The 26,507-nt window shown below is 42.6% G+C and overlaps 1 protein-coding gene and 1 long non-coding RNA gene across 8 annotated transcripts in view; one reads left to right on the plus strand and one right to left on the minus strand.

The window, feature by feature from the left end:
- Positions 1–26,507, plus strand: part of lrch1 (leucine-rich repeats and calponin homology (CH) domain containing 1) — a 101,331-nt gene that overhangs the window by 17,796 nt on the left and 57,028 nt on the right. For all 6 annotated transcript variants that reach the window (XM_044215929.1, XM_044215928.1, XM_044215930.1 and 3 more), the window contains exons 2-3: positions 19,309–19,453; positions 24,230–24,356. In XM_044215929.1, the coding sequence (XP_044071864.1) occupies positions 19,309–19,453; positions 24,230–24,356 (272 nt within the window). The remainder of the gene's footprint in view (positions 1–19,308; positions 19,454–24,229; positions 24,357–26,507) is intronic.
- On the minus strand, positions 10,955–14,463 carry LOC122885195. Of its 2 annotated transcripts, XR_006380064.1 has the most exons (4): positions 13,562–14,463; positions 13,242–13,410; positions 12,656–12,783; positions 10,955–12,438 (listed from the first exon to the last, which is right to left on the minus strand). It is a non-coding gene; the product is annotated as an uncharacterized LOC122885195 (long non-coding RNA). The 2 variants fall into 2 exon arrangements; XR_006380063.1 differs by having other exon boundaries at positions 13,242–14,463.

Below are 26,507 nucleotides of genomic sequence, written 5' to 3' on the forward strand. Positions count from 1 at the left end.
GAGCACCTTCAGCGGAAGACTCATCCCACCAAAAAGCACCACAGAGCGCCACAGGAAGTCATTCCTGCCTGTGGCCATCAGACTATTTAACTCCTCCCTCTAAGTGTCAGTCTGTTTGACCCGAAGTAACTAAACTGGACATTGATCATAACATCTCCGCCATAATTAATAATAATTGTGCAATATTCTATTTACTACTCCCGTGCAATATTAGTTTTCCCTTGTTAGTTTTTCTTATTTATTGTTACAGATACTACCTCAATTACTCTCGACAGTACATGCACCTCCGCTTATTACTATTATTTATTACATAATTAGTTACATTGTATTTTATACTGTAATTCATCATCAACCGGTAAACCCACTTGGTACTCGACACTTAGTTTATCTTATACTTATACCGACATGATACTTAATTTATTTCTGACCTGTTTTATAGTGTTTATAGTGTATCATATCGTTTGCTAGTACTTCCTCCTGTGTGCACTGACGTAAAGGCGAGCTACTGTAACAAAGAGTTTCCCTTCGGGGATCAATAAAGTATTTCTGATTCTGATAACCTGGAGCGTTTCTGACGGCAAACGTGGTGTTGCTTAACGTCACAGCCCGACAGGTAACGGAGAGAAATACTGCTGAAGTTGACTCGGTGGATTGTTGTCAGACCCGGGCTAGCTTCTCGTTAGCATAAAGTAAGAGGTCTCAGTCTGCCACTATTTCCCAGTACCACAAACGTCACACACACAGTTATACCTTTCTTCTTCTTTGGATCAGGCAGACTAGACGCTACAATGGCGTATTGCTGCCATGTTGTTTGTTGGTAATGTTCCTTTTGACATTTATTTATAGGTTTTATCCAATACTATACAGATATTCCATCATTTTCTTAATTTTAGTCCAGTTATCCAGGTTGAGTAAAGCGCGCAGTGTAAAAACAGTTTCTCAGGTCTTTGAACAGCTTCCTCCTTTGAAGTGCGTAATTGTACCATAATGTGTAATGTAGTTATTTTATGTTGTTATTTTAACAATACCCAGCCCTAGCACTGGGCTGAACGTTTCAGCATCGACATCGCGGTGTGTGCAATAGTCACATTGCAGGACGCACAATGTCACGTGAGGCAAATTGACTCAAACACGTCATGCTACAACTTTTTTGCTGCTTGATACAAAAGGAAAAAGAAAAGGTTCCCATTTTCCATCGCTAATCTACAAGAAAAGTCTGATATTACATAATTTAGTCCGATTTAAGGGTTTTTGGATGGAGTTTGATCAGTTCCCAGTGTGCTCTGGTGAAGGGGGGCACTTCATCAGTTTCTCAAACAGCCAAAGAGGGCCCCACTGGTCGCCTACCACAACCTCAGAATGAGCGCTGCCCCCCTTCACCAGAGCAGAGAGCGGACGGATGGCTGTGCATGAGGAGCCTGTAAGCATGCAGGCGTCGCAGATAATGTGGCCTGGATGCTGGAGGCTGGCGTTCAGTTACGGCAGGTGGGTTGTATTGAGTTTAGCTGTATTCCCGTTATCGGCAGCACCTCGTCCCGGTGCTGGTTAAAAGTTAATAAGTTCCTGTCACGGCGCTGGTCCGTGCCCCAATGTAAGAAACGCTTCACACACAAAACCTGCAGTGTCCAGATCTATCTGTACATCCCGCCGGCACACAGATAAATCCGTTTGTTGCTTGAGTTTCTGAGTTCATGCAGATTAAGCGTACAATTGAACACCGTTAGAAATAGTAGATTACATGTAAATAACACAACTCAAGTCCATTTATAAAGTTTATTAAGAAACGTGTTGTTTTTCCCAAATACCTCTCCACCTGTTCTCGCTCCACTTGACTGATCGTGGGCGATGTCATAATCGCCACGGGAGAAAATGTCTCTGGAAATCAGTAAAAGATTTATGCAGCTAAATGAATGGAAAATGACAGATATTAAATTAGTGAGAACGTTATTATCTTCTGTTTTATCTTCTTCTTCTGTCACCCAGTTGGCTACAAAATGTTCTACTGTTGGTGCAGGAGGTGAAAATAGGACTTTTATTTATTTCTAGAAATTTGTCTTTCAGGTATAAAATTATTTTGGGAATTATTTTCTATAACTTCACCTTTGGTCATGGGACATTTGTTTATGTTGCTGCTCTTTTCCACCGCGGCTGCTTGTTGACTGATAGATGATCAAGCTGCTGTTGGTGTCTTTCTCTGTTCGGGTCTGTTCGGGTCCGCCGCATTTTGGATCGGCTCCAATTATCCTCCTCTTTTTTTGAAAATGCATTTATGCACGTCAGGTAGGTTTTCCACAGTTTGGATCCAACAGTTTGGACCCGTGAAGACCTCTACTATACAGATTCCAGTCATAGAAATGTTTCAGATAATTGTAATGAGAACAGTAGACAGAGATTAGATCAACAACTGTGTGATTTTTATGTCACGCTTGTCAACGCCAACTGGCCCAGACCAGAGCAGACTTGGTCCAGCTTGGTCTTTTTAGTGTTTTTGGGGGCGCTTTATTAAAAGGTGGACAGTAGAAAGGTGACAGGAAGTGAGGAGAGAGAGAGAGAGAATGACATGCAATGAAGGTCCGCGGGCTGGAATCGAATGTCAGGCTGTAACCAAGAGAGTAACAACGGTTTCTGATATAAAAAAATCGAAAACTCGTTTTGTGCTGTGAGGGTCCTGGAATTTAAAGTTGTGATTTTACATGTGGATATGTGGGTTTTACTTATGGGTGGTTTTCCAGGAATATGTATATGGATTGTTTCAATTTATACGTAACGCAGGACGAAACATGGAAATGCTACGGAAGTTTACATTTGTGATTATAGGAATTTACAGATGGGAACAGCATACGATAAAGATGCACATGTGATTATGGAGGAGTGTTGGCACACTGATTTTGTTTTCCTCAGCAGTCTGTGGGACACAGCTGATGACCTTTTCACTGTTCATTAAATCATAACACACACACACTCACACACACCTCTGAAGTTTCAGCCTGCTGTTACTGTTCCTGATTAACGCTTCTGACCTTTACTCGTACACACAACCTGATGCTGTGAACACTCACACACATACGCACACTTTTGTGTACACACACTGTTTCTTCCTGTCACATGATGCTGTTTGGTTTACACGCGAAAACTTTATTTTACAGCAAAACACAGCAAAAAATGATTCTTCTGTTAAAGATGGAAAATTGAAAAGCTGACGCAAAAAAAGCTCCGTATTGGTTGTTGGTTTTCACATGTGGTCTATTTGTAAAAGGACATGCTGAGTAATCTGTTGCATATTAATGTTGCCTGTTTTTGGACGGTCTAATAGTTGGTCAGACAGTCCTGTGGGGTCTGAGGGACAAACACAGGACAGACCTCTCAAAACTTCAGCAGTAGAATAGTTTGAGTTTCATGATCACCAACATTACAGGAAACCAGCAGCAGCAGGGTCAAAGGTAAGTGATTGTAAAAGCACGATGAAGCAGTGTGAGTAGTGCAGTTAGTTATTTATTAACCTAATTTATTAACTTATAACTTACGAACGTATTGTTTTGCCCTGATGATTTAGAGAAATACGGTCATACACTGCGTGGTGTGGTGGTCGCTGCCTGTTTTCATTTAGATTATTTTAAACATGTTTGATTTTTCCAACTGGCATCAGGACTGTTGAGAGTGGCCTGGCCTAAAAGAGTTAGTTGATAATCCAGCACAACAGTCCAGCTCAAGCTCTCCTCACTCTAAAGAGGAGTGTACAGGAAGCGCTTCTGAATCGTCCATGTGTGACGGTTGTCCTGTCAGAAGCACAGCTCCTGAGCTGAAAGGATGGTGAAACTGTCTTCGCCAGGCCGAGGAAAATCAAACATTTACTGTCTCCATGAGGGGTGTACGGGGAGGGGGGGGGGGAAAGCATTGTTTTGATTTCATTTGCTTTTATTTATCTCGGGGTCTGGTTCACGAGTGAGGTTTAAAATGGAGCGTGACATCAACAGGTGGATAATGCGGGCGTTGTACCGGGCCGTTGTGGTGAAGAGGGAGCTGAGCTGGAAGGCAAAGCTTTCGATTTACCAGTCGATCTACGTTCCAGCCCTCACCTGTCGTCGTGGTGACCGAAAGAAAGAGGTCGCGGACACAAGCAGCCGAGATGAGTTTCCTCCGCGGGGCGTCTGGGCTCAGCCTTAGAGACCTCGGAGTAGAGCCGCCGCTCCTTTTTGTGCCGACACGAGCCAGTTGGGGTGGTTCGGGCATCTGATCCTCCCTTTGGAGGTTTTCTGGGCACATCCAACTGGTAGGAGACCCCAGACCCAGAACTCCACTGGAGAGCGTATAAGTATCGTTTAGCTTGGGAACTCCTCGCGACCCCCCAGGAGATAGAGGGATGTCAGGCCTACCTCGCTGCTGCCTGTGGAGATTACGCTTCACTAAGTGCACCAGAGAAATCAAAAACGGACTCGCAGTGTAAGAAAATGGCTTTAATATCATCGTCTGTTTGCTGAGGTCGACCCAGCTCTGCTAACCTACGTGCTGTGTGTGTGTGTGTGTGTGTGTGTGTGTGTTTTCAGGCTGCTGCTCTGTCGGCGCAAATCTTCAGCTACAGTAATTTTACTGCACTTACCAGGCATTAAAACAACTACATGTTCAGTATCATGTTATTGCTGTAACAACTTAATTAGCCAATGTTTTGGAGGCAGTTCGTGTGTGTGTGTGTGTGTGTGTGTGTGTGTGGATGATAAAGAAGCAGACTGATCTTTCTGGGTGTTCCTCTCCCGTCCTACTTTTCCTTCCAGGGAGGCAGGAAAGTGGGACGAGCGACGAAGCAGCAGGAGGACGAAACGTTGTTCCCCACTGTGCCATGAGTAAATTATTAGATGACAAAACAAACACACAGATCGTTTTCTTTACGTTTGTTTTGTCCTAAAAGGGAATTTTTACACCCCCCCCCCCTCACGAGGCTTCGCTGCTGTCGGAGCGAGGCAGAGCGAGTGGATGTGGGTGGATGTTCACTTGAACTACTCGCTCTGTTATGTAACAGTCAGTTCGTGTCGGTTGTTCTCGAGAACAAAACAGAGATTGAGAGACAAATGGACCGAGGGAAACTAGACGGGGGGGGGGGGACGAGTGAAACCTCCAAACAAATTCTGATCTGCTTATAAAAGGATCAGGCTGGTATTATGTATTTTTCTGTGAAAAGCCCCAAACCAACATTGTATTAGTCCGTCTGTCAGTACTTTACCAAGGTAATTGGTTCCTACTGAAAACATAAATATATGTCTTTACTTTGACATAAAGGGTATTTTTCTGTTGGCCAGTGTCAAAAAAGCCACATTAAATCTACTTTGATTCAATATTGTAAAACATTAAAACATGAAAAATTCCAGTGAGGGTTAATACTTTTTATGGGCACTGTATATATCGGCCTCAAAAATCCAGTATCGGTCGGTCTTTAATGATGGCCCCGCCACATACGTGACTTTCTGATCCTCAGTAAGGAACACATTTATTGTATATATTTATTATTATTGTTGTTATTACTATTCTTTGTCTTACTTCTAACTGGTAGATAGTCATGCTCTAACTTTTGGAAATACAGTTCCCATAATGCGTTGGGGGATAATGGGGGAGAATACTTTGCTGTAGGCTACACTTGACAACCTGAGCCTCGTTTTTTTGTGTGTGTGTGTGTGTGTGCGTGCGTGTGTGTGCGTGTGTGTGTGCGTGTGTGTGTGTGTGCCTATATTTGTTTACATTTTGGCAAACTGGCTCCATTGAAAGTAGCCGAATCAGCTGTCGGCAGCTCCTGTCTGCAGCGGAGCCGTGGATGTACAGACGAGTACGACTGGGTCTACTGTGATACTGAAGAAAAGTTAAAAATGTGATGATTCTCAGTGAACCTCTGGAATATAAGGAGCGGAGATATGATATCCTCTGAAAGCGTAAGCCACACTGAATCTAAAAGTCTGTGTCATGTCTGCGTGCTCATATTTGACAGCGTTATGACTCCGAGAAGGAGTGTGATTTTTGAATATCAACAGCTAATTCTATAGCAGTGTAGACAAAGTCCGCCGGGCAGATCTTTGGTGAGCGTTCCTCTCCTCACTGTGAACGATGCAGCAAGAACTGACTCCTATAGCCACATAAATGATCCACAACGAGTGTCGCTGATAACGCTGATCCCCGGACCCCTTTACTGTTTGCTGACTGTGGTTTAGAAAGTCTTTTTTTTTTTTTTACTGTGCACTTCACTGTAACTGCGGATGGATCAGCTGCACACGGAAACTGTCTACATATAGAAATAGAGTCCCTTCTGCCCTCAGCAGAAATACAAAGTGGACCTGAGATCATTTTCTGAGGTCAAAGAAATCTCCTTCTGGTGGCGCAGGAATGTTCCAGTGGCGCAGGAAAACAATTTGGGGTGTATATGTGTGTGTGTTTGCCTCCCATAAACAGACGTATAAAGCAAATCCTATGTTTTAATGGGTTTTTTTGTGTGTGTGTGTGTGTGTGTGTGTGTGTGTGTGTGTGTGAATGGCTGGTCCTCCCACAGGAATTCTCTTTCTCGACCCACGTCCATCTGCCGCAACCTCGCTCGCTCGCACTCCCTCCTCCCTCCACACACACACACACACACACACACACACACACACACACACTCCGTGCATCTATGTTTAGATCTGGAAACACTTGGATGATCTGCAAATGTGCATTTTTTTTTTTTTGCCACAGACACGTGTCCACACATATATCTGTGCAGCCGCTGATGCATACAGGATCACACACACACGCATGTTTGCGCAGACATGTGACTCTGCATCCACGCAGAAAGTCTCACGTGGTCGTCATGGTGACGTCAGCCGCCCGCTGTTGCAACATTTGCAGTTTAGCTGACTGAAGATTACAGTCATTAAACATGAGTTCATGACCCCCCCCCCCGGAATCGTTTATTTTGTCCCAGGTAAACACGTTTGGGTCATTCAGAGCAGCACGTTATCAGCTGTCAGACGTTTTTATGGCGTCGTCTTGTTGGTTGTAGCTGCTGCTCTGTTGAAAGTACAGTCGTAGTGATTTAGGTGCTGTAAGAAAATGGAGAAAGGATAAGCACTTAAGTTCATACTGCTATTGATTTTTTTTATATAACTCAGAAGATGTTGCACTCTAATCAAAGACCTTCACGCAAAAAGGCCCAAATCAAAATAAGTAATTGAAAAAATTCTAAACGCAAAATTATTATTTAAAATGTCTTTTTATTGGGGAAAATGAAAAAGAAATGAGTATGCATAACGGAAAAGAAAATAGTACGCAATAGCATTTCTGAAAGGAATAAACTTGCACATTTGAATGTAAATAGATTTCATTTGTCTCTGTTTTCCAGAGATATTTTTCAGGGTTTAAGATGAAAGCGATGTGAAGTTTTTATTGCCATCACTTTTGTAAAACTTGACGTAACATTTGGTCCTGATTCGTCTCCATAAAGTGCCGTTAGTGAAGTTGTTGCTGATTATTAGACAGCAGTATCAGAACAGTTGTAGTTGCTTCTTGGTGGTGTTGTAACTTTAGTATTTCAGTGTCATATGAGAGCCGATTGCTGACGGCAGCAGCTTCGGACACAGAGCAGATTATCATCATCATCATCATCATCAGCACAACAGAGTCTGAGGCAGCGAGTTTTCCCTCCCTGCACCACCTTCAGCATCCTGGACCGACTCCACCCGTTTCCTTTGTAGTCAGCAAGTGGTGAGGACACCGCCAAGAAAACCCCTTCCTCTGCCAAACACACACACACACACACACACACACACACACACACACACACACGCCCTGTCCAGCGTCCCTGCGTAGTCCAGCTCAGTGAGTCCACATCTGCACTCTGCTGCTCTCAGCCTGTGAGGTTTGTTTTTACCAACTGGTAGGGGTGTAACGGTACTCAGACTTCCCGGCCCAGTATGTACCGTAACATTTAGTCATTTATTTTGAAAAATGTAAACATTCAACCGCGGCTCATTGGCCGTAACTCTTACTGTGACAGTTAAGGCACTCAAAAACTGCTGTTACGTTGTGAATAAGAAAAACGAAATAACACAAATGTCAGTGATGCTCCATCGTAAGACTGTTGATAATTCCTGAACAGCTGCAGCTTGCGCTGGTTTATACAGAGCAGCACAACGGACTAACTCGCACACGTGAAGGCACACTGTAGCGGGGCTCGAACACTTCGACCACATGCTTTGTGACCGAGTATGGTCGCATATCTACGGCGATAAACACTCCTGTAGCGTTAGTTATTGCTTTGGCTCGGTCTGAATCTGCTGCGAGGAGTCTGTCTCTGTCTCGTTCGGCTGATGCCGTCGTAAGTGACACGTTAGAAGTGTTTCCACAGACAAACCCGACTTCAGCTGAACAATGTCGGCATACAGTTTGACGCTCGTCGCTTTCTCTGTAACTAACCGGGAAACCGTAACGCTCCCGTACAGGGGATCTAAACGTCACGGAGGATCCTCCAGCTCGGCTCTCTTGTTTGGGTTTGCCGTTCGGAGGCAGCGACACTACAGGAGCTTGGCTAACCTGGCTAAGCCGACTAGCATGCTACAGCTGATAGACAGCAGGTGGCGCTCTGCCAAAACGCTCCGGGTACAACTCTACAATTTCTGCTCCGCACATGCGAGTAGTCGACATAAATAGATCATTTTGACAGTAATAGTTTGAGTCACAGGCCGAACCGAACGGTTCGTAACAAATACACGTACCGCTACACCCCTAATTAACTGGCGTGTTCAACTACCTGATAATATTCATACACAGATACGTGATCAGTTCCCTAGATCACATGACTTGTTGTGGATTATTCTGGTATCCAGATATCATATACTCCACAGACTGTAAGAAAACAACCGCAAGGGTGGTGTTTCATTCGTATGAGCCTGTAGACTTACACATGTGAGTACTTGTTTGTGTGTGTGTGTGTGTGTGTGTGTGTGTGTGTGTGAAGCAGTAATCACAGAGCCACTGTAGTGTTCACTGTATAATCCCCGACTCTTCATCTCTTTTCCTTATTATTCTCTCTATTTTTTTGTCTTTTACTCTTCCTCTCCCGTTAATCCCTCACTTCATAGTTGTTATCTCTCATTTCGTGATGATGATGATGATGATGATGATGATGATGACGATTAAAGAAAACAATAAGGTTCAACACTTCTGTTTTTACGGTTTCTGTGCTGCACTCGGGGTGAAACTCTGCCGGTTTGGTAGTGTTGCTTTTTTGGTTTTGTGCTATTCTTGTGTGTGTGTGTGTGTGTGTGTGTGTGTGTGTGTGTGTGTGTGTGTGTGGTGTAAAGCCTGTCATTACTGAACTGCAGGGAGGAGTCTCGCCTTTTCCTGCACAACCAGAAGATGCAGCTGCAATACACACAGAGTTTATACTGTGTGGCAGACGCAACCAGACGACCTGACTCTGCAGATTTAGATTTGAACCATAAGGACCAGAAACACTCGGCATCTTCAGCCAATCAAAATGCAATAGTTAGTTTCACTACAAACCTTTTTAAATGTAGTTTGTGCTCTTTATGTTTATCAATTCAGCAAAAGAACAAAAAACTTAAACAGTATACCAGATGAAAGTATAATAACTTACAGAACAGGTAGCAGGAATACTTTAGAATGGCAGATACAGTGCAGACTTTATTCCATGCAAACAAATGACGAAGTCTACTGATTGCAATGAGAAATGTTCTGTTGACTGTTCGACTGTTGAATTGAATAGTTAGTTTGTGTGTGTGTGTGTGCGTGTGTGTGTGTGTGTGTGTGTGTGTTTTACAGCAGGAAATTGTTGGCTGAGGTGGTGGTAAGCCACCGTCTCATGATCAGCTTAGGTCGTAGATGACAGCCTAAACGATAACCCCACCCGTGGGATTTGCTGCGTGAAATAAAGCCTCAGGCCTCAAGGTTCATGTTTTATTTTAAATGTTTCATGAGATTTGTGGAGGCGGCCTCTTCTTGATTGGTGGTTCAATCCCCAGCTCCTCCTGTTCACACGTCGAAGTGTCCGTTAGCAAAACGCTCAACCCTAAATTGCTCCGTGTGTGTGTGTGGGAACAGCAGTGTGCAGGAAGTTGCTTTGGACAAAAGCGTCTGCCTGAAAAAAGAACAAAAAGATTCCCGCACACGTCGACCACTTGTACTCGCTTTATTTACGATGTTTTGTCCTCCGAGCGTCATCGGGGAAACTCCATACAGGCGAACAGCCGCAGTAACGTGAATATCTAAACACGGCAGCAGCTCCCGGTTTCCATTCAAATTTAAGTCTTTAACTCTTCTAACTGTAAACGAAACAGAGCTGCTCCAGCAGAGAATAGTATGTTCACAGATATCAAAAGATAGACTACATAGATACATATCATCCAATAGAATACGTCCATATACAAGGCTGAATGAAACAGATTAAAAATAGCATGATGAACCACATACATATTCAACCACATATATCATTCAAATTGGATTGAGTGTAGAAACAGTAGAAAATGACAAGAACATTGAATTAGGCCTACTGGAACAATATAAAGTAGCTACACACTGTTAAATAGTGAAAATAAGGCAATATTGTCTAAAAATCGACGCGCAGTATATCACAGCATCGCACCGAGAGAAGTGACAGAATAGTTTTTCCTCCCTTCCTTCCTTCCTTCCTTGCCCTCCCTCCCCGTCGTCCCGTTGTAGTGTTGTTAGATTTGTAGTGATGTTAGATTTGTAGTGTTGGTAGATTTGTAGTGTTGGTAGATTTGTAGTGTTGGTAGATTTGTAGTGTTGTTAGATTTGTAGTGTTGGTAGATTTGTAGTGTTGGTAGATTTGTAGTGTTGGTAGATTTGTAGTGTTGGTAGATTTGTAGTGTTGGTAGATTTGTAGTGTTGGTAGATTTGTAGTGTTGGTAGATTTGTAGTGTTGGTAGATTTGTAGTGTTGTTAGATTTGTAGTGTTGGTAGATTTGTAGTGTTGGTAGATTTGTAGTGTTGGTAGATTTGTAGTGTTGGTAGATGACAGAGCTCTGTGTTAATGAGTAGGCAGGAAACATTCTTGTGTCTCAGCTGCTCAGCCTCCACATTTCTGCGCTGCGTCTGAGTGTTTGTACTGTACAAGTCTTTGTGCAACAATCTGAGGTCACAGTCCGCATCGCTGCTCACGTGTTGTCTCTGTGCACTTCAACAAGCCACTTATAACACAGTAAACTTACACTTTCATTACATCCGCTGTCATGGAAACGACGTCTCCAGTCTGTGATTGGATCTGGATTTCATGTCATGTATTGTTTGATGCAGTGCCACGGAGGTTGGGTTTGCTATCATTTGGTTATTAATGATTCTGCTCATCAATTCTGACTCTTTGAGTCAAAACAGGTTCACAGAAATTTCTTTTTTATTTCATTTTTTTAAACTTTAACACAATTCATATTCATTCATATTGACAATTCACTTCATACAGTTTATGAAACATGTAAATTAATTTCATACAGTTTAATTTAGTTGCTGTTATTAAATATGATTCAGTAATAATCCGTTCATTCTTTTTTCATTCACTCTAGTCTGTTGAAACTGTAACACGGCAGCAGTGTAACAACCAATGAATTTACAGTTTACAGGGACGTTATCTAAGAGAAAGTAATGCTAAAGCAAATGTGGCTTGTGCCGAAACCCCACTGATGACTGCGCTTGTAATGAGAGCGAGAATGACCGAAGCAACATCTCAGTCGGATACGGCCGACGTGGCGAGCGACGTGAGCGGGGAAGAGAAGGGCGGGAGACGCGGTGCTCGAGAGCGGGGGTGTGCAGGTGCAGATGCTGGGGATCAGCCCGCTGCGGCAGCGGTCACGGCCCGGAGCGGGCGAGTGCGGAGCTGGTCAGGGGCCGGGCTCCAGTCTGGCCGGCGTGATGCTGGGCGGGCTCACGGAGAGGCCGGAGGGGAAGAGCTCCAAGGTGTGAACCTCCCTCTCAACCCGCTTCGGCAGACGCCCCGCTACCGTGCCGGACTCTGAGTGTACCCCGAGTGGAGCGCCCTCGGCGACCTTATTCCCCAGCCTAGATGGCTCCGACTCTCAGATTAGTTTGTACAGCGTACAACACCCTCTGTCCTTAGACCCTCGATTCGGATCAGGAAAAACTCCCCCCCCCCAAAAAAACCTTTTTTAACAGTGAAAATAATGAAAGAAAGCTCAGGAAGAGCTTTCCGCCCTCTCCCAGGACGGACAGACAGGAAATAGATGTTGTTTGTACAGATTAGATTCACAACAGAAAGTCATACATGAAAATATACAATTATGATGAGAAAATGTAGATTGTAAAACACAAGTGAAGAGGATGGATCCAGGAGGACAATTGAGCAGCTTCAGGTGTCGCCCACTAAGTAGGAACTGAGCCACAGCACCTCCTCTCCACCACAGAGACCTGGAAGACCTGGAAGGAGGACAGGCCACACTAACACAGAGGAGGACAACAGCATTCCCACAGAGAGGAGAAACAAACAAACACAGAGGGATAGAGAGCCATGATTTAATCACATACTTTGCTGATCTAAATCAGGAAATGTATGCGTTTTTAATGCAAAATTAAACCATGAATCATTGAGAAAATTGGCCTATTTTAATCATCGATATTGTAAGATGGTATAACGACAGAGTCATGTCATACTCACTTCAAACTGCTGCAGTTATTTCCAGTCGCTTCTACTCTGCCATTTTTCCGACCGTTGTGAAGCTACTTCGTCCAGAAGTCTTAAAATGATGCCCTTTGAACTGCTGGAAGGCTTTTAATGTGAAACATCTGTGCAGGAAGTGACGGATCATTGACATACCGCCAGTGAGTGAATGTTTGCACCAGCTGTAAGTTCAAACTTCGCCTAGTTAACAGTGATTGAAAAACAGCACAATGGTAGCAACTGGAACTAATCAGTGAAAGAGAACTATTGTGTTAAAAGGAGAAACTCAGAGTGGTGAGTGTGATATGACTCTGTTGTACTGATGGAATTAGTAACGTGGAAATGTATATTATTAAATTATTACAGCCAACAGGTAAACATGGAGGTAGTTTACATTTACAATGAATTAAAAATGGAGCACATCACAAAACAGGAAGGCTCCTAACTCAAAATAAAAGCTATACTTAAGTTCTGCATTTATGAGGAGAGTCGTTTGCATTGGCGATAAAGATACTATATAATAACGATACTGCATATTTGCACAGTGGATATAATGTAATGTGGGCATCTAACTGAACTACACATTCATTCACTGCAGAAGTTTTCTCCTGATTTGCATCTGAAATGTTGCTGATTCAGGTTTTGGGTGAAGAAAACGCAGACTCTTCCCTCCAGCATTCTTCTTCTCTTCTAGAGGTCAAAGGTCGCACCTTGACTCACCTCATGACCCTGATGAGATCACTTCCTGTCTCCTAAGAGAGGGAGTATGTTGTTGTTAACAGAGGAAGCCCCACGCCTGCCTCACAGGGTGGGGTGTGTGTGTTGTTTGTATAGCCTGCAGTTGTAAGGAAATCTAATTAACAAGCAGTGTTCCTGTGGAAATAATTCAGAGCTCATTTTTACTGTTTAATTGCAGTTACTTCCTTGTTGCTGTCCACTAACAGCGAGGTCTCAGGATGGAGACCGTTGTTGCAGTTGTCCTACAGTCGTGGCTCCCTCACTCCTCTGTTGCATTATTTAAAAATGCCTGGAGGAAGGGTTCTAGCAAAATTTGGGGGTGTAGTTACCCTTTAACACGACCCCCTCCGTACACAGCAGCAGTTCAGGATAAATGCTCATCCGTGGTCGACGTTATCAGCAGCTGACAGTCAGGAAGAACAGACTGAACCCTTGAGAAGTCGTTCACTGCCAGCTTTGGTCGTTTATCTCTGCTGCCGTCTGGTGCTGCAAGTTGAAACAAGTAAATTTCAACACTAACTCAGCTCATGTCGTCTGAGACATGTCAGAGCTCAGAGATTTTAGATATGAGTTATGGAAGAATCCCTCAGGTTAGAGGAGCTGGTTGGGTGCTGGTTTGAGTCCCTAACAGACTGGGAGTCCTGGACAGGAAGCAGCAACTGTTGACGTGTCCTGTTATTGATCCGATTGTGGTGTATTTTTTAAACGTTTCAATCATTTCCATGTATGTTTTACTAGTTGGTGTGTGTTCTTCATTGCCTGAGACATTCACTGCTTACAGTAAACCTGTTTTCAGCCGTTACTGTTAAAAAATACTGTTATCTGGAATGAACTGCGAGTTCTGTGAATGCTGTTACGCCACCTTGTGACGCACCCTCAGCCTCGTCAACAACCGTGGCTGCTGCTTGACTGTGCTGATGTTATATTGGAGACGTTTGTGCTTGCATGAAAAATGCAAAAATAACATTAACATGAAACATTACACAACAATCGCATCACGATGACGACTCAAAACAGCGAGCATCTGCATGAACTCTGACAAACCACACAAAAAAAACAATATAATACATTTTCACTGCTTTTTTTTTTTTTTTTAAGGACGATTGGTAATGATTATTTAAAAACTAGTCCATTCATTCACACTTAAATGTGTGGCTTCTTCCTGTGTGTGTGTGTGTGTGTGTGTGTGTGTGTGTGTGTTTGACCCTCAGGGAACAGATGCTCACTTCCTGCTCAGTTCTTAGCGCACCTCTTGTTTGTCTTATCACAGACTGATAGAGTTTCTTGCCTCTAAGGTAGACAGTGGAAGCTGTTTATTGTGAGTCTGCATGCAGCAGGTCAGTAGTCGGGCTTCTCCCCTGCCCCCCACCTTAGTTTGGGAGCATGTCTTGCTTTTTTGGACCGTAGAAAAGTCGATTTACACGAGAATGCGGCTCATCTGTTGTTAATGTTTGGTGTCTTGGCTGTGACCTCATCACTCCCCACAGCAAACAGGTTGGAGACACTAGCGCTTACAGGTGGATGTTTGGGTGGTGGTGGAGCTGATTAAAGCTGAGCAGCAGCAGCAGTGAAGCAGTGGCAGAGCTGGGCATTTTGATAAATTGTGTGTGTGTGTGTGTTATGGAGGATGGGTGAATGACCTTAAGTCGTGTCACTTGTGTCGCCTCGCATCACGTTCATAAACTCGACTGATTCTGGATTTCTGAGGCAGATATTTGCAAGTTATAAATAACGGTTAATCGGCCAATCGGACTTTTTCTCGACGGATTCCGATACCCGAACTGTCTGCTCTCTTTTTCCCAAATTTAAACTCCGTGTAACGCTTCCTCGCTACGTGGAACTCAATGGGATTATTCTCATATAAGTTAACGTGACGCTGTAACTGTAACACATAACTTCTGAACTTTTAGTGGAGACGTTCACACACCGTCATTGTTTTTAGGCTTGTGCGTATTTAAATTATATTGTTCTAGATAGTTTATGAGCTTGCACCTGACCTGAAATATAGTCCACACGGTTGGTGCTGCAGGGTTGATGGTGTTGTGTACAGATACAGACATTAAAAACAGACCTGAGCTGCTGTCATCTGTGTGTCTGCCTAATTACATGCTTCTGTATATCGTCACCAAACCACTTCAAAACCGACCTGCTAAACTGACATTACACCCCCTCCCCACCCCCACTCCCTTGTAGTGTTTTTTTTACTCCACTTTCTAAAAGTTTGTAGTTAAAAAGACACAATGTGAATCCTCGTTTTCTGAGCCATTTTCCTTTTATCAAGCTTTAAACACGTAGTAACTTCATCCATGCAATGTTTCAAAATGAGATCTTGACAGAAAGTGCAGAAAATATACCTAAAACTTCTAAACACTAGGAGTCAGTCCTTGGTAACGTTAGCAAATAACCGCGAATGTCATTGTGAAGGCCGACCACTGCCTTTACGTTAAGATGCATTTATTGTGAAGGACATGCAGGAAGTGATGAGTAACAGCAGAAGCTTAACACATTAAAATGAGCACACTGCAGCAAATGAAGGGTGCAGAACAGAAAATACTGAAGTATTTGATGTTGATCGGTGACCCGACCTGCTTAATAAGGTCGGGTCAGTGTCGGGGCTGATAATGAGCCAGTGGATCATATTGGTGCATCCCATAAACAACATAAACATTTTTGATAAGGCTCCTTTAAATTGCGACCAAGAGCAGTTTACAAACTTGCAAACAGCAATATATCTGTGGATGAAAATAATAATAAAATCATACTGGACGTGCTGATGTATCAGTCAGGCTTGGTCAGTAGTAGTAAATACAACCCCTGTGTGTGTGTGTGTGTGTGTGTGTGTGTGTGTGTCATGGGTTACATGACCGTAGGCCTGTATCATCACTTGTCTCCTCACATGACACATTCACATGTAACCGGACAGAAGCGTCTGTGAGATTGATGTGTCCTTAAAGCGTCTCTCTTCCGCTCTCTGAGTGTGTGTGTGTGTGTGTGTGTGTGTGTGCCTAATATTTTGCAGTACGAGTGTTTTTCATTAAGCTCACTGCAGCGAATACTACATATCTGTTTCACTATCCCACTTGGGGACAGTCGTTGACATAATGCTTTCCCTGGCCCCTTCCTGTAACCCTAACTCTAACCTAAGTGTAACCTGAACCCTAAAACCAAGTCCTAACCCTCAAAAAGCCGTCTCTACCCGTGGGGACGTCAGTTTCTGTCCCCACACTGACACAAGTCCCCGTGAGTTAGTGTGCATTCAGGTTAAAGTCCCCACTGGGATATAAGAACATGAAACACACACTGTGACGAGTCTGACGGCTGCTGTTTGCTCGGAGGATAAAAGCGGGACTGAGTAGCTCTTTGTTTCTCAACCGCACTGTTTTATATAGCACTTCCTGTGGCCGCGTGACCCATGATGCAACGCTGCTGCTGCGCTGTTGATGCTCAGTTGTTCTCAATGTTTGATATAACATATAACAAGTCCTGGTTACAGAAATGCAGGATCAATTAAATGCATATGCATGATCTATTAGTTCTGAACGGACAAGTCATTTATTCTAATGGTCTGTCAACAGCAAGAAGGCCAAACTCTCTCTCGTTCTCTCCAATGCGACAATTTGCTGCTTCTCTGTTTTATATCATCGTAAACTGAACATCTTTGGGTTTCTGACTGTTAAAAACCCAAATAAAACAAACCATTTCACCCGTCTCCTTAGGCTCTGGGAACTTGTTAGGGGCATAACCATTGAGACTGAGCAGTTAATCAGTTAGTATAAAAAATAATTAAGTAATAATGATGATGATTATTAGTTAGTTATAGCACTAATCTCTGTCAGTGACTTGCATGGTTGATGTGACGCAAATATGTGATAACATTTTCACACAATTTCAATCTCAGTTTCATCTCTGTGTCCAGTACAGAGAGAGGTCCAGGACGGGTTTAGCCTAGCTTAGCACGACGACTGGTGTCTGGGGGAAACTGCTAGCCTAGCTCATGTTTTTCCAGCGATTTCATCTCCAACCAGGGACTACTTCATAATAGCAGGTTTTAAGGTAAAATAGACTTCTTTGAGGAGATGCGGCTCAGTGTTAGGAAGCTTTTTGACTGTGGGACGTACAGTTTGGCAGTTACGAACCGAAACGTGTCGGCCTTTGCTAGAGATCCCCTTGCTGGGGGATATGTGCTTATGTGTGACCAGACATCCACGTTTAATAGCTGCCTTGTTACCCACCCTGAAAATGTCACATTCCTACCGTGGACGGTTTCACTTTAGGACACTTTTGGAGTTGTTTGAGGGAGTGTTTTTCTTCTTTGATGGAGCTAGGCTAACAATTTCCCCCTGCTTCCAGTCTTTGTGCTAAGCTAGGCTAACCACGTCCTGGACCTCTCTCTGTACTGGACACAGAGATGAAACTGACATCCGTGTTCTCATCTGAATGTCGATAATTCACCTGTTAAGCAATTGTCTTTTTCCATTAAACTGCACTGTTGAAGCTGCTAACCAGCAGCGTTTTAATCTTGATATTTGACTGAAAGTTGTTGGAGGACTGAAGTCCTGTTCAGTGACGTGTTTGTTTCTTGATGAGGAAGCCTGAAAATACGAAAGTGGCCGCAGTGTTGACTGTCAGCAGTGCAACCTGTATCGGCTGGAGGAAGTGAATACAGTCGATTATAGGTAGAAGTCGACTGATGCAGTTCTGACAGATATTCAACATAAGCAAGTTCATGTGAGACGTGGCTTTTGCTCATGAGGCCTTGTTGGATTTTAAAGCATCATTAGTAGTAGTCAGTGTTTGAATCTAAACACCACAGAACCTTTCCATGATTGTTGCCTGCAGAGGAAATGAACTCTTGGTCTGTTGTTGCTCCGTTAACAGAACAAATGTGTTTTTAAGAGTTCAGCCTCACTAGAACAATGTGGAGTAATTGGCCTGACATTTCTTGGCCTTACTTGGCAGGATGTGATTTCACCAGTCGTGGCCTTGAGCGGCCGACCTCTGCCCCTCTGACTTCCCCGAGTGTGACGACCGACGTACCTCAAGTTTCTCTGCTGCCGCGTCTGTGATGCAGATGATAAAGTGCTGGTTGATGTTGATTGTGGCTTGTCCGTTTACTCTACATAACAAGCTGCGAACAAGCTTATTTTCACTCAGTCTCCAGTTTATTAGGTACACCTAGCTTAATCTAACGCAGTCTAATCCAGCAGTCCTGCAGTAAGTCCTCCTTCGTGAAGGCTGTAAGGTTTTAGAGAGGTGTTGATTCAACTGCAGGATCATTTTGGAGGATGTAGTTCAGCTGTTGAATTCTCTTCTTCTTTTCCTTTCGGCTGCTCCCTTTCAGGGGTCGCCACAGCGAATCATGTGCCTCCATCTAACCCTGTCCTCTGCGTCCTCTTCACTCACACCAGTTAGCTTCCTGTCCTCTCTCACTACATCCATAAACCTCCTCTCTGGTCTTCCTCTAGACCTCCTGCCTGGCAGCTCCAGCCTCAGCATCCTTCTACCAATATATTCACAGTCTCTCCTCTGGACACGTCCAAACCACCTCGATCTGGCCTCTCTGACTTTATCTCCGAAACATCTAACACGAGCCGTCCCTCTGATGTCCTCGTTCCTGATCCCGTCCGTCCTCGTCTCTCCCAAAGAGAACCTCAGCATCTGAAGCTCTGCTGCCTCCAGCTCTGCCTCTTGTCTTTAGCTGTTGAATTGTATTTTTGTAATTTTTGAAAAAGTGACAGCAAAGGTCTATTTACACACTTTGATGGTTTGTTTGATGGCTTGAATAATAAAATATTTAAAATGTTTACTTTTTTTTTTCTTTCTTTCCTTTAAAAAAACATGTTTTGCCCAAACAGACGCATCTCTGTTTGCAACATCATTTATTGAACTCTCTCATACTTTTCTCTCTGCAGACCTGTCGAAGAACAGGCTGACCGACGTCCCCTCAGAGGTCTGCCACCTGGTCGCCTTGGAGACAATAAACCTGTATCACAACTGCATCAGGACCATCCCAGACAGCATCATCAGCCTGCAGTCACTCACCTCCTTAAATCTCAGGTACACACAGCACAAACACTTGGTCTCGCTCTCTCTCTGCACCAGGGAGGACTTGTGGATTTTAAGAGGGTGTTGCATTCTGGGTATTATGCAGCGGTGCTGTTGCTTGTGAGTCTAGCCTGCAACAGTATCTCTGAAACAGTTCTTTCTAGTAAGCTTTATTTACTTTAACAAGTAATCTGTCGACCTGTACTGGAAACGTCTCAACACTTTACTGAAGAAATCCTTCAGATGTGTGCGGAACATATAGAAAAATAGAAAATATGTGTAGTTATAATTGTAATCCTTCCTTCAATCTGATAGCAGACTGAGCTTTCCACTTACTGATGCTGCGTCCCGACCGTCCACCTGCATGTTTTCAGCTCCAAAGAGCTCCTGAAACACTGACTCATACAATATTTACATAAATATACAGGATAATATGTTCACTGTAAAATCAGCTTCATCAAGGTAAAACAATCACAGAATAGTTTCAGACACACACCAAGCAAAAAACCAGCGATCTCTCAACAACAAGAACACATCACATCTCCGTCCTACATTAAGCCGAAGTATCAAAGTTAAGTGTGTGTGTGTGTGTGTGTGTGTGTGTGAGCGCAACATCAGACTGAATCAGAGTGACGAAGCAAAAACAAAACAGTGTCATTGTCCTTTAATGTGAGCAGACTGTGTATTGTGTGTCGGCTTACGGTCGCAGCGCTTCCATTGTTCTGCCCGTCTGAGCTGCAGGTGTGTGTGTGTGTGTGTGTCCTTTTCACCGGTGCTGTGCCGTTGGTGGGGACACGGCTGTGTGTGTGTGTTGAACCGTTGACGCTGTAGTTCATTTCTATGAAAGCTGCTCAGTGGCGCATGAAGCCAAAAATGATGATAAACTGATTTAATCGTGCGTCCTCTTCTAGACTTTCCAAATGTTATCGGACCGAACGGATCAAATTCTGACAGCGAAACGAGTCATTTCACGGGGGTTGTGACTCTCAGAAACACGTATCCACCGTTTTCCAGCCGCTTCTTTCACAATCTAAGTCTACGGGGGAAAAGTCTTGTGGGGCCGGAGTGCATCACATGACGCCCCAGAAGTTGTAATTCCACGGTTTGGCCACTATGTCGAATTGGCCTCAAAGCCCGGTGCGCTTCCTGTGTCAACACACACAGCTGGCATTTAGTGGACTGTTAGTTAACTCAGAAACCTTACACACACACACACACACACACACACACACACACACACACACACACTGTCCTGTACTCTGTCAGGTTGTGTTTAAAGGTCGAGGTGAGGCTCGCTCTGCAGGTGAAATGAGCTTTCACATCTGATAATCTGATATGTTTGTGGTTACGCTGCCTCACTTTTTTGATGATCTGCTGACGTTAACATCTAGAGTTGAAATTATTAATCGACGAGTTGCTCGACAAAATTAATCAGCGACTATCCTGATAATTGAATAATTGTTTAAGTCTTTTCTTTTCTACCAAAAATGCCAAAAATTCTCCTGTTCCAGTTTCGTATTGTATCACAGTAAACTGAATATATTTGAGTTTTGGACTGTTAGACATCACCTTGCTTATTAATACTAGGAAATAATAATCGGCATTTCTCACTTTTTTCTCACATTTTATTGACCAAATTATTAATCGATTAATTGAGAAAATAATTGGCAGATTAATCCATAATGGAAACAATAGTTTATTTCAAGACATTCTCTGGTTTGAGCTTCTCCAATCTGAAGATTTGCTGCTTTTCTCTGTTTTATAATATTGTTAATTGAATATCTTTGGGTTTTGGACTGTTCATTGGTTAATTGGAAATCTAATCAAAAGATGAACTGATAAAACAATCATTAACTGCAGCTGTAAACACAAAATGTAATTAATCTAGCTTCAAGGAACCAAACAGTTGTAATCAGGAACAATAATAATAATAATAACTTGTATTTGAATAGCACCTGTCGTGCAGCCCAAAGTGCTTTACAAAACCAGATTAAAAAAAAAAACAATGTTAAAATGTCTGACAACCAATAAAAGTTGTGTTTTTCGACTAAACTCATGTTTGATGTTATGTGGTTATAATTCCGGTTATTCATGCATGTTGAAAATGTATCTGAAAGTTAAACAAATAAAATCTCAAATCTGTAAATTCACTGCAGACACACAGCAGCTGACAGAAAGAGGAGGTGATATTATACACAGAAATACATATATATATATATATATATATATATATATATATATATATTATTTTTCTGGGTGAATAAATGTTAAAAAGGGAAGCTGAAGGGTCCATTAGAAACAATTAGCTGATAATGACCTGATCAGCCAGCGTCAGTAATCAATACAAACACACATTATTAGACTGTAAACCATTAATCAAACCAATAACTAACCAATCAACGTCAGACGACCTTATCACACGGATGGATGGACTGCCATGAAATTTAGTCAGACGTTCATGCTCCCCTCAGGATGAACTGTAATAACTCTGCTGATCCTCTGACTTTCCATCTAGCGCCACCATCAGGTCGACATGTCAACGCGTCCGACACTTTGGTTTCTGACCTGCAGAGCTGCTGACGCTCCCATCAGCCTCAGCTGTGTTTACTGCTGATTAGCTAATGTTAGCATGCTAACACGCTAAACTAAGATGGTGAACATTATACCTGCTGAACATCAACATGTTAGCATTGTCACTGTGAGCATGTTAGCATGCTGATGTTAGCATTTAGCTCAAAGCACCGCTTGCTGCTAGCTTGGCTGTTGACTCTTAGTCTTGTTTTCTTCTTCATTATCTCCTAAAACATAAAAACAACCCAGAAAGAAGCAGCGACCCGATTTTAACAAACTTTATCTCAGATTTGTGTGCTTAAAAATACTGCAGTTTCGCGTGTTTGTGTTTGTGTGTGTGAACAGCTGGATAAACTCCCTTATATGTTTCCTGAATGTTATTTTCAGAGCTGAGTCAGACGGGTGTGTGAATACTTGTGTGTGTGTGTCAGGACAGTACATCTACGTATCTGTGTGTTAGTGTGTATTATGTGTGCCTGTGTTTCTGTTTCACTGGTCCCAGATTAAAGGCGCTGTATGGTTTGCTTTTCTCAGTCAGATTTATTTATACAGAACGCCCAAAGTGCCTCACAGACACAAGTTAAAACAAAAAAGAGACATTACAGTGATTGTTTTGCCATAGAGGAGCTGCTCTGGACTTGACTCAGTAAGTTGATTATGAATTTATCATCAAGCGTTTAGTGAAGCTTCAAAGGAGTAAATTAAAATGTAATCAAGACACAGAGCTGCCTTGAGTCTGCTGTTTCATCATACTAGCCAACGAGTGAGTCAAAAACCTTTTGACCTATTAAAGAAGAAGAAGTGACATGTTATTATCGTAATGTCTTGGTTTCTTGGAAGTTGCAGACGCGTTACACCCTCCCTTACGCTGCCACTGCTGGCTGCCAAAGTGCAAAGTCACAAAGTGCGATTTGACATTCAGAATTTACTCACAGCAGAAGTGCATGGCTTGTAGAGGAAGCGTCGGGGGTGATGAGTCAGCAGAAAAAAGGTTAATTTGGTTCAGCCCACCAGACATTTGACAAACTCTCAAAGAATACAGTAGTAATGTCACTTATCCTGCATATGTGCAGCATCAGTACTGTAAAGTAATACATTTTGTTTTTGTCACTGCTACACAGTAGAAAAACCCCGAAATCTGCTGCTTTTCCACCAGCTGCCCGTCAGACGTACCGTTTAAACGCCTAAAAGTCGATCCCAAATCGATCCACAGGATCAGGTTTGTGACTGATCCAGGCATCCCAGTCCTTTGTTGGACTGCTCCGGGGTATGGCAGCTGTCAAGCGAGTTAGCTAGAATAATAAAAAACAGTAAATGTCTTGGATTGGGAACAAAAACCATGATCAGAAGATCTCTACCTAAAAGTGCAGCAAATATTATGATATAAATATATGTGTATGAGAGGACAGTATTGACATGAGCGTCGTGTAGCTCGACCACGTGGAGCTGTTCCTCTGTTTTGCTACTAAAATCAGTCTGAAATATTATATATAACACGACATTTATGTGTGTGTGTTTGCGCGTTAACACCTTCAAGCTGGCTCGTTCCATGTGGTGATTTGGAATTTAACATATCAGGTGGCGTGTGTGTCACGTCATTTATGGTGTGGAGATCTGATATCTTACACACACACACACACACACACACACACACACACACACACACACACACGCTTGTACATGGAGGAAAAGGGAAGTGTTGGTGTGAGATCATTTTCCCCCCAGTGGGCTTGTTGTTGTCTGTATGGTACAAAAGTAACAGCAATAATAATCATATTATTGAACACGTTTATTGTGTCATGCATTAACTGTTCACGTCTTTCCGTTTAATTTTAATGCTGCGTTGGGAGAATTAGTGTTAAAGTATTCATGTCCTTTTAAAATGGCTCATTGTGGTTCTGCTCTCTCCTAATGTCTTTGAAACAGTCCGTAAAAATGATCATTCGTTATTAGAATTTGTCGTCTGGGCAACTTGTTTATTATTTGTCTATTTTTAAAAAGGGTAGTGCACGTTAATCAGCGCTGCCGGTTTAAAAACACCGATATAAACCGTGCGACGGTTATCTTGGCAGCTCGTACTCCCAAATCCCAGATAACAAGTGAAAGGAAGTGGCTTTTAAATTGTTTTCAGATTTAGTGTTAAATAGTTAGTTGGACATCATCAGCGTGGTGATAATTTATTCTTTGCTAAATGAATGAGTAATGTTTGTGTTGCAGTCGTAACCAGCTGGGCTCTCTGCCGGCCTGTCTGTGCGGTTTACCTCTGAGAGTCCTCAACGCCAGCAACAACAAGCTGGTCAGCCTGCCGGAGACCATCGGACAGCTGCACAGCCTCATGGAGCTGGTAAGACCGTTTGTACTGTTTCTGTCACAGAGCTGAGTGCGCTTCACACTCGCAGGTTAGCAGTAACTATTTTCCTGTTTGTATATTTGAATGCTTAGTGGTGTGTGTGATGGGCGGTTCATTGAAATGTTTATGTGAGAATTGTATTTGTCTGTGTTTGTGCGCGTATATAAAATTTATTGTGTACCAAATTTCACCAAAAACATTTGGATTTTTTTATTTTTTTATTTTTTAAAGGAGCAGAAAGTGTTGAATAGATTTTCTTACTTGCAGGTGGAAGAAGTATTTACATCTTTTACTTAAAAGTAGCAACATCACACTGTGAAAATACTCTGTTACGGGAAAAAGTATTAGCAACAAAAAGTACTTAAGTACTCATTAGACAGCAGAATGGCCCCTCTCATTGTAAAGCTACTGTATCACATATTATCCGAGTCTTAATACTAAAACATTACTGTTAATGTTGTAGCTGGTGGAGCTTATTTTAACCACCATACTTTATATACATTACTAGTTGGTAGTTCAATCCTTAACAATATGTCATTTTAGAAACTCATTATAGGTTTTCTGTGTAAAATTTTAATCAAACTAAATCTGTCAGAGAAATGTAGTGCAGTAAAAAGTAAAATATTTCCCTCTGAAATGTAGGAGAGTAGAAGTATAAAGTAACTTAAAATGGAAATACTTAAAGTGGTCACATTATGCTCATTTTCAGGTTCATAATTTTATTTTGGGGTTGTACCAGAACAGGTTGACATGGTTTAACTTTCAAAAAACACCATATTTTCCCTCACACTGCTCATCGCTGCAGCACCTCTTCTCTCGAACGCTCCGTTTTAGCTCCCGAGTGAGGCGTCGCACTTCTATTGGATCTTTGTTGGGAGTCGCACACGTGCAGTACCGAGGTAAGGACTGCTAGCCAATCAGAAGCAGAGTAGGGCGGGTCCTGACGAGCAAGGTAGTGTGATCCAAAACGAAGCCGCTTCAGCCGGTAACTACGGCTTCGGTTCAGCTGTACGCGTTCGAGTCTGATGCCGAAACACAGGCAGAACGACCCGAAGCAGCTCCACAACCGAGACTGGAGCGAGACGCTTCAGCGTGGGAAGTTATTAATTAGTAACGAATTAATCTTACATAGTAACGTTTTAACTGAGCACTGTCTCACCACAGTAACAGCTTTACGCCCACTGACTGACCGGAGGGTGTCTAACGTTATTTTAATGTCATCTTTAGGTGGACTTGTGGAAACTGCTCTGTTCGTGCATTATGAGGCGTGTTACACAGTGATGTAGATACGTTACGGAAGTAAAGGCCGGCCTGCAGTCGAGCTGTTTTCAGTTCAGGAGTTTTCTTTGGGAGAGGGTAACGGCCTCTGGGGTGGACTTTGGGCTTTTTCACTTTGCAAACCAATTACATGCACAAAAAAGATAAATAACACTAAAGGAAAGGGAAGAAGCCAAAAAGCACAATATGACCACTTTAAGTAAAGTACAAGTACATCAAAATTGTACTTAAGTACAGTACTTGAGTAAATGTACTTAGTTACTTCTCCACTACTGCTTACTTGTATTTTTCTGTCTCTGGGCATCAGTTTGTTAGCTGCACTCCAGAGGACTTTGTTCTGCTGAGTTTACAGTAACCAGACTCCTCTGGTGATGAACACAGATCCAAATCCGCCTCCAAGACATTAGCAAAAAGAAACGAGCAAATATTTGCACTGACATTTGTATTTTACAATCTCGTTTTCATGAAATACCTTGATTTGTCACTGGATTAGCCAAAAACACTTTCATCGAGTTTCAGTTATAAATTGTTTCTCAATTGAATTTACTGAAAATGTACTGTATCATGATATATATAGATATCCTAATATTAAAATACATATACTGCTACAGAAGATTTTATCCATTTGGCACACCACCAGCACCGGATCAAATTCATTAAATCAGGAAATGTTTGAAAGCTACCGACATGTTGTTCTGCAAAAGTAATTTAGACTCAGCAGTGTGTTGTCAGGGAGGGGAGCTGCTGTTATGTAACACTGTTGTTCTCCGTGAAGCCAGAAATATTCAAGTACAATTAATGAAGCGTATTTAATCAGACTCAAACGTAATTTTCACTAGAATCATATTTATAATAAAGGTCCGGCAT

Source organism: Siniperca chuatsi, linkage group LG12, assembly GCF_020085105.1.
Source record: "Siniperca chuatsi isolate FFG_IHB_CAS linkage group LG12, ASM2008510v1, whole genome shotgun sequence".
NCBI lineage: Eukaryota > Metazoa > Chordata > Actinopteri > Centrarchiformes > Sinipercidae > Siniperca > Siniperca chuatsi.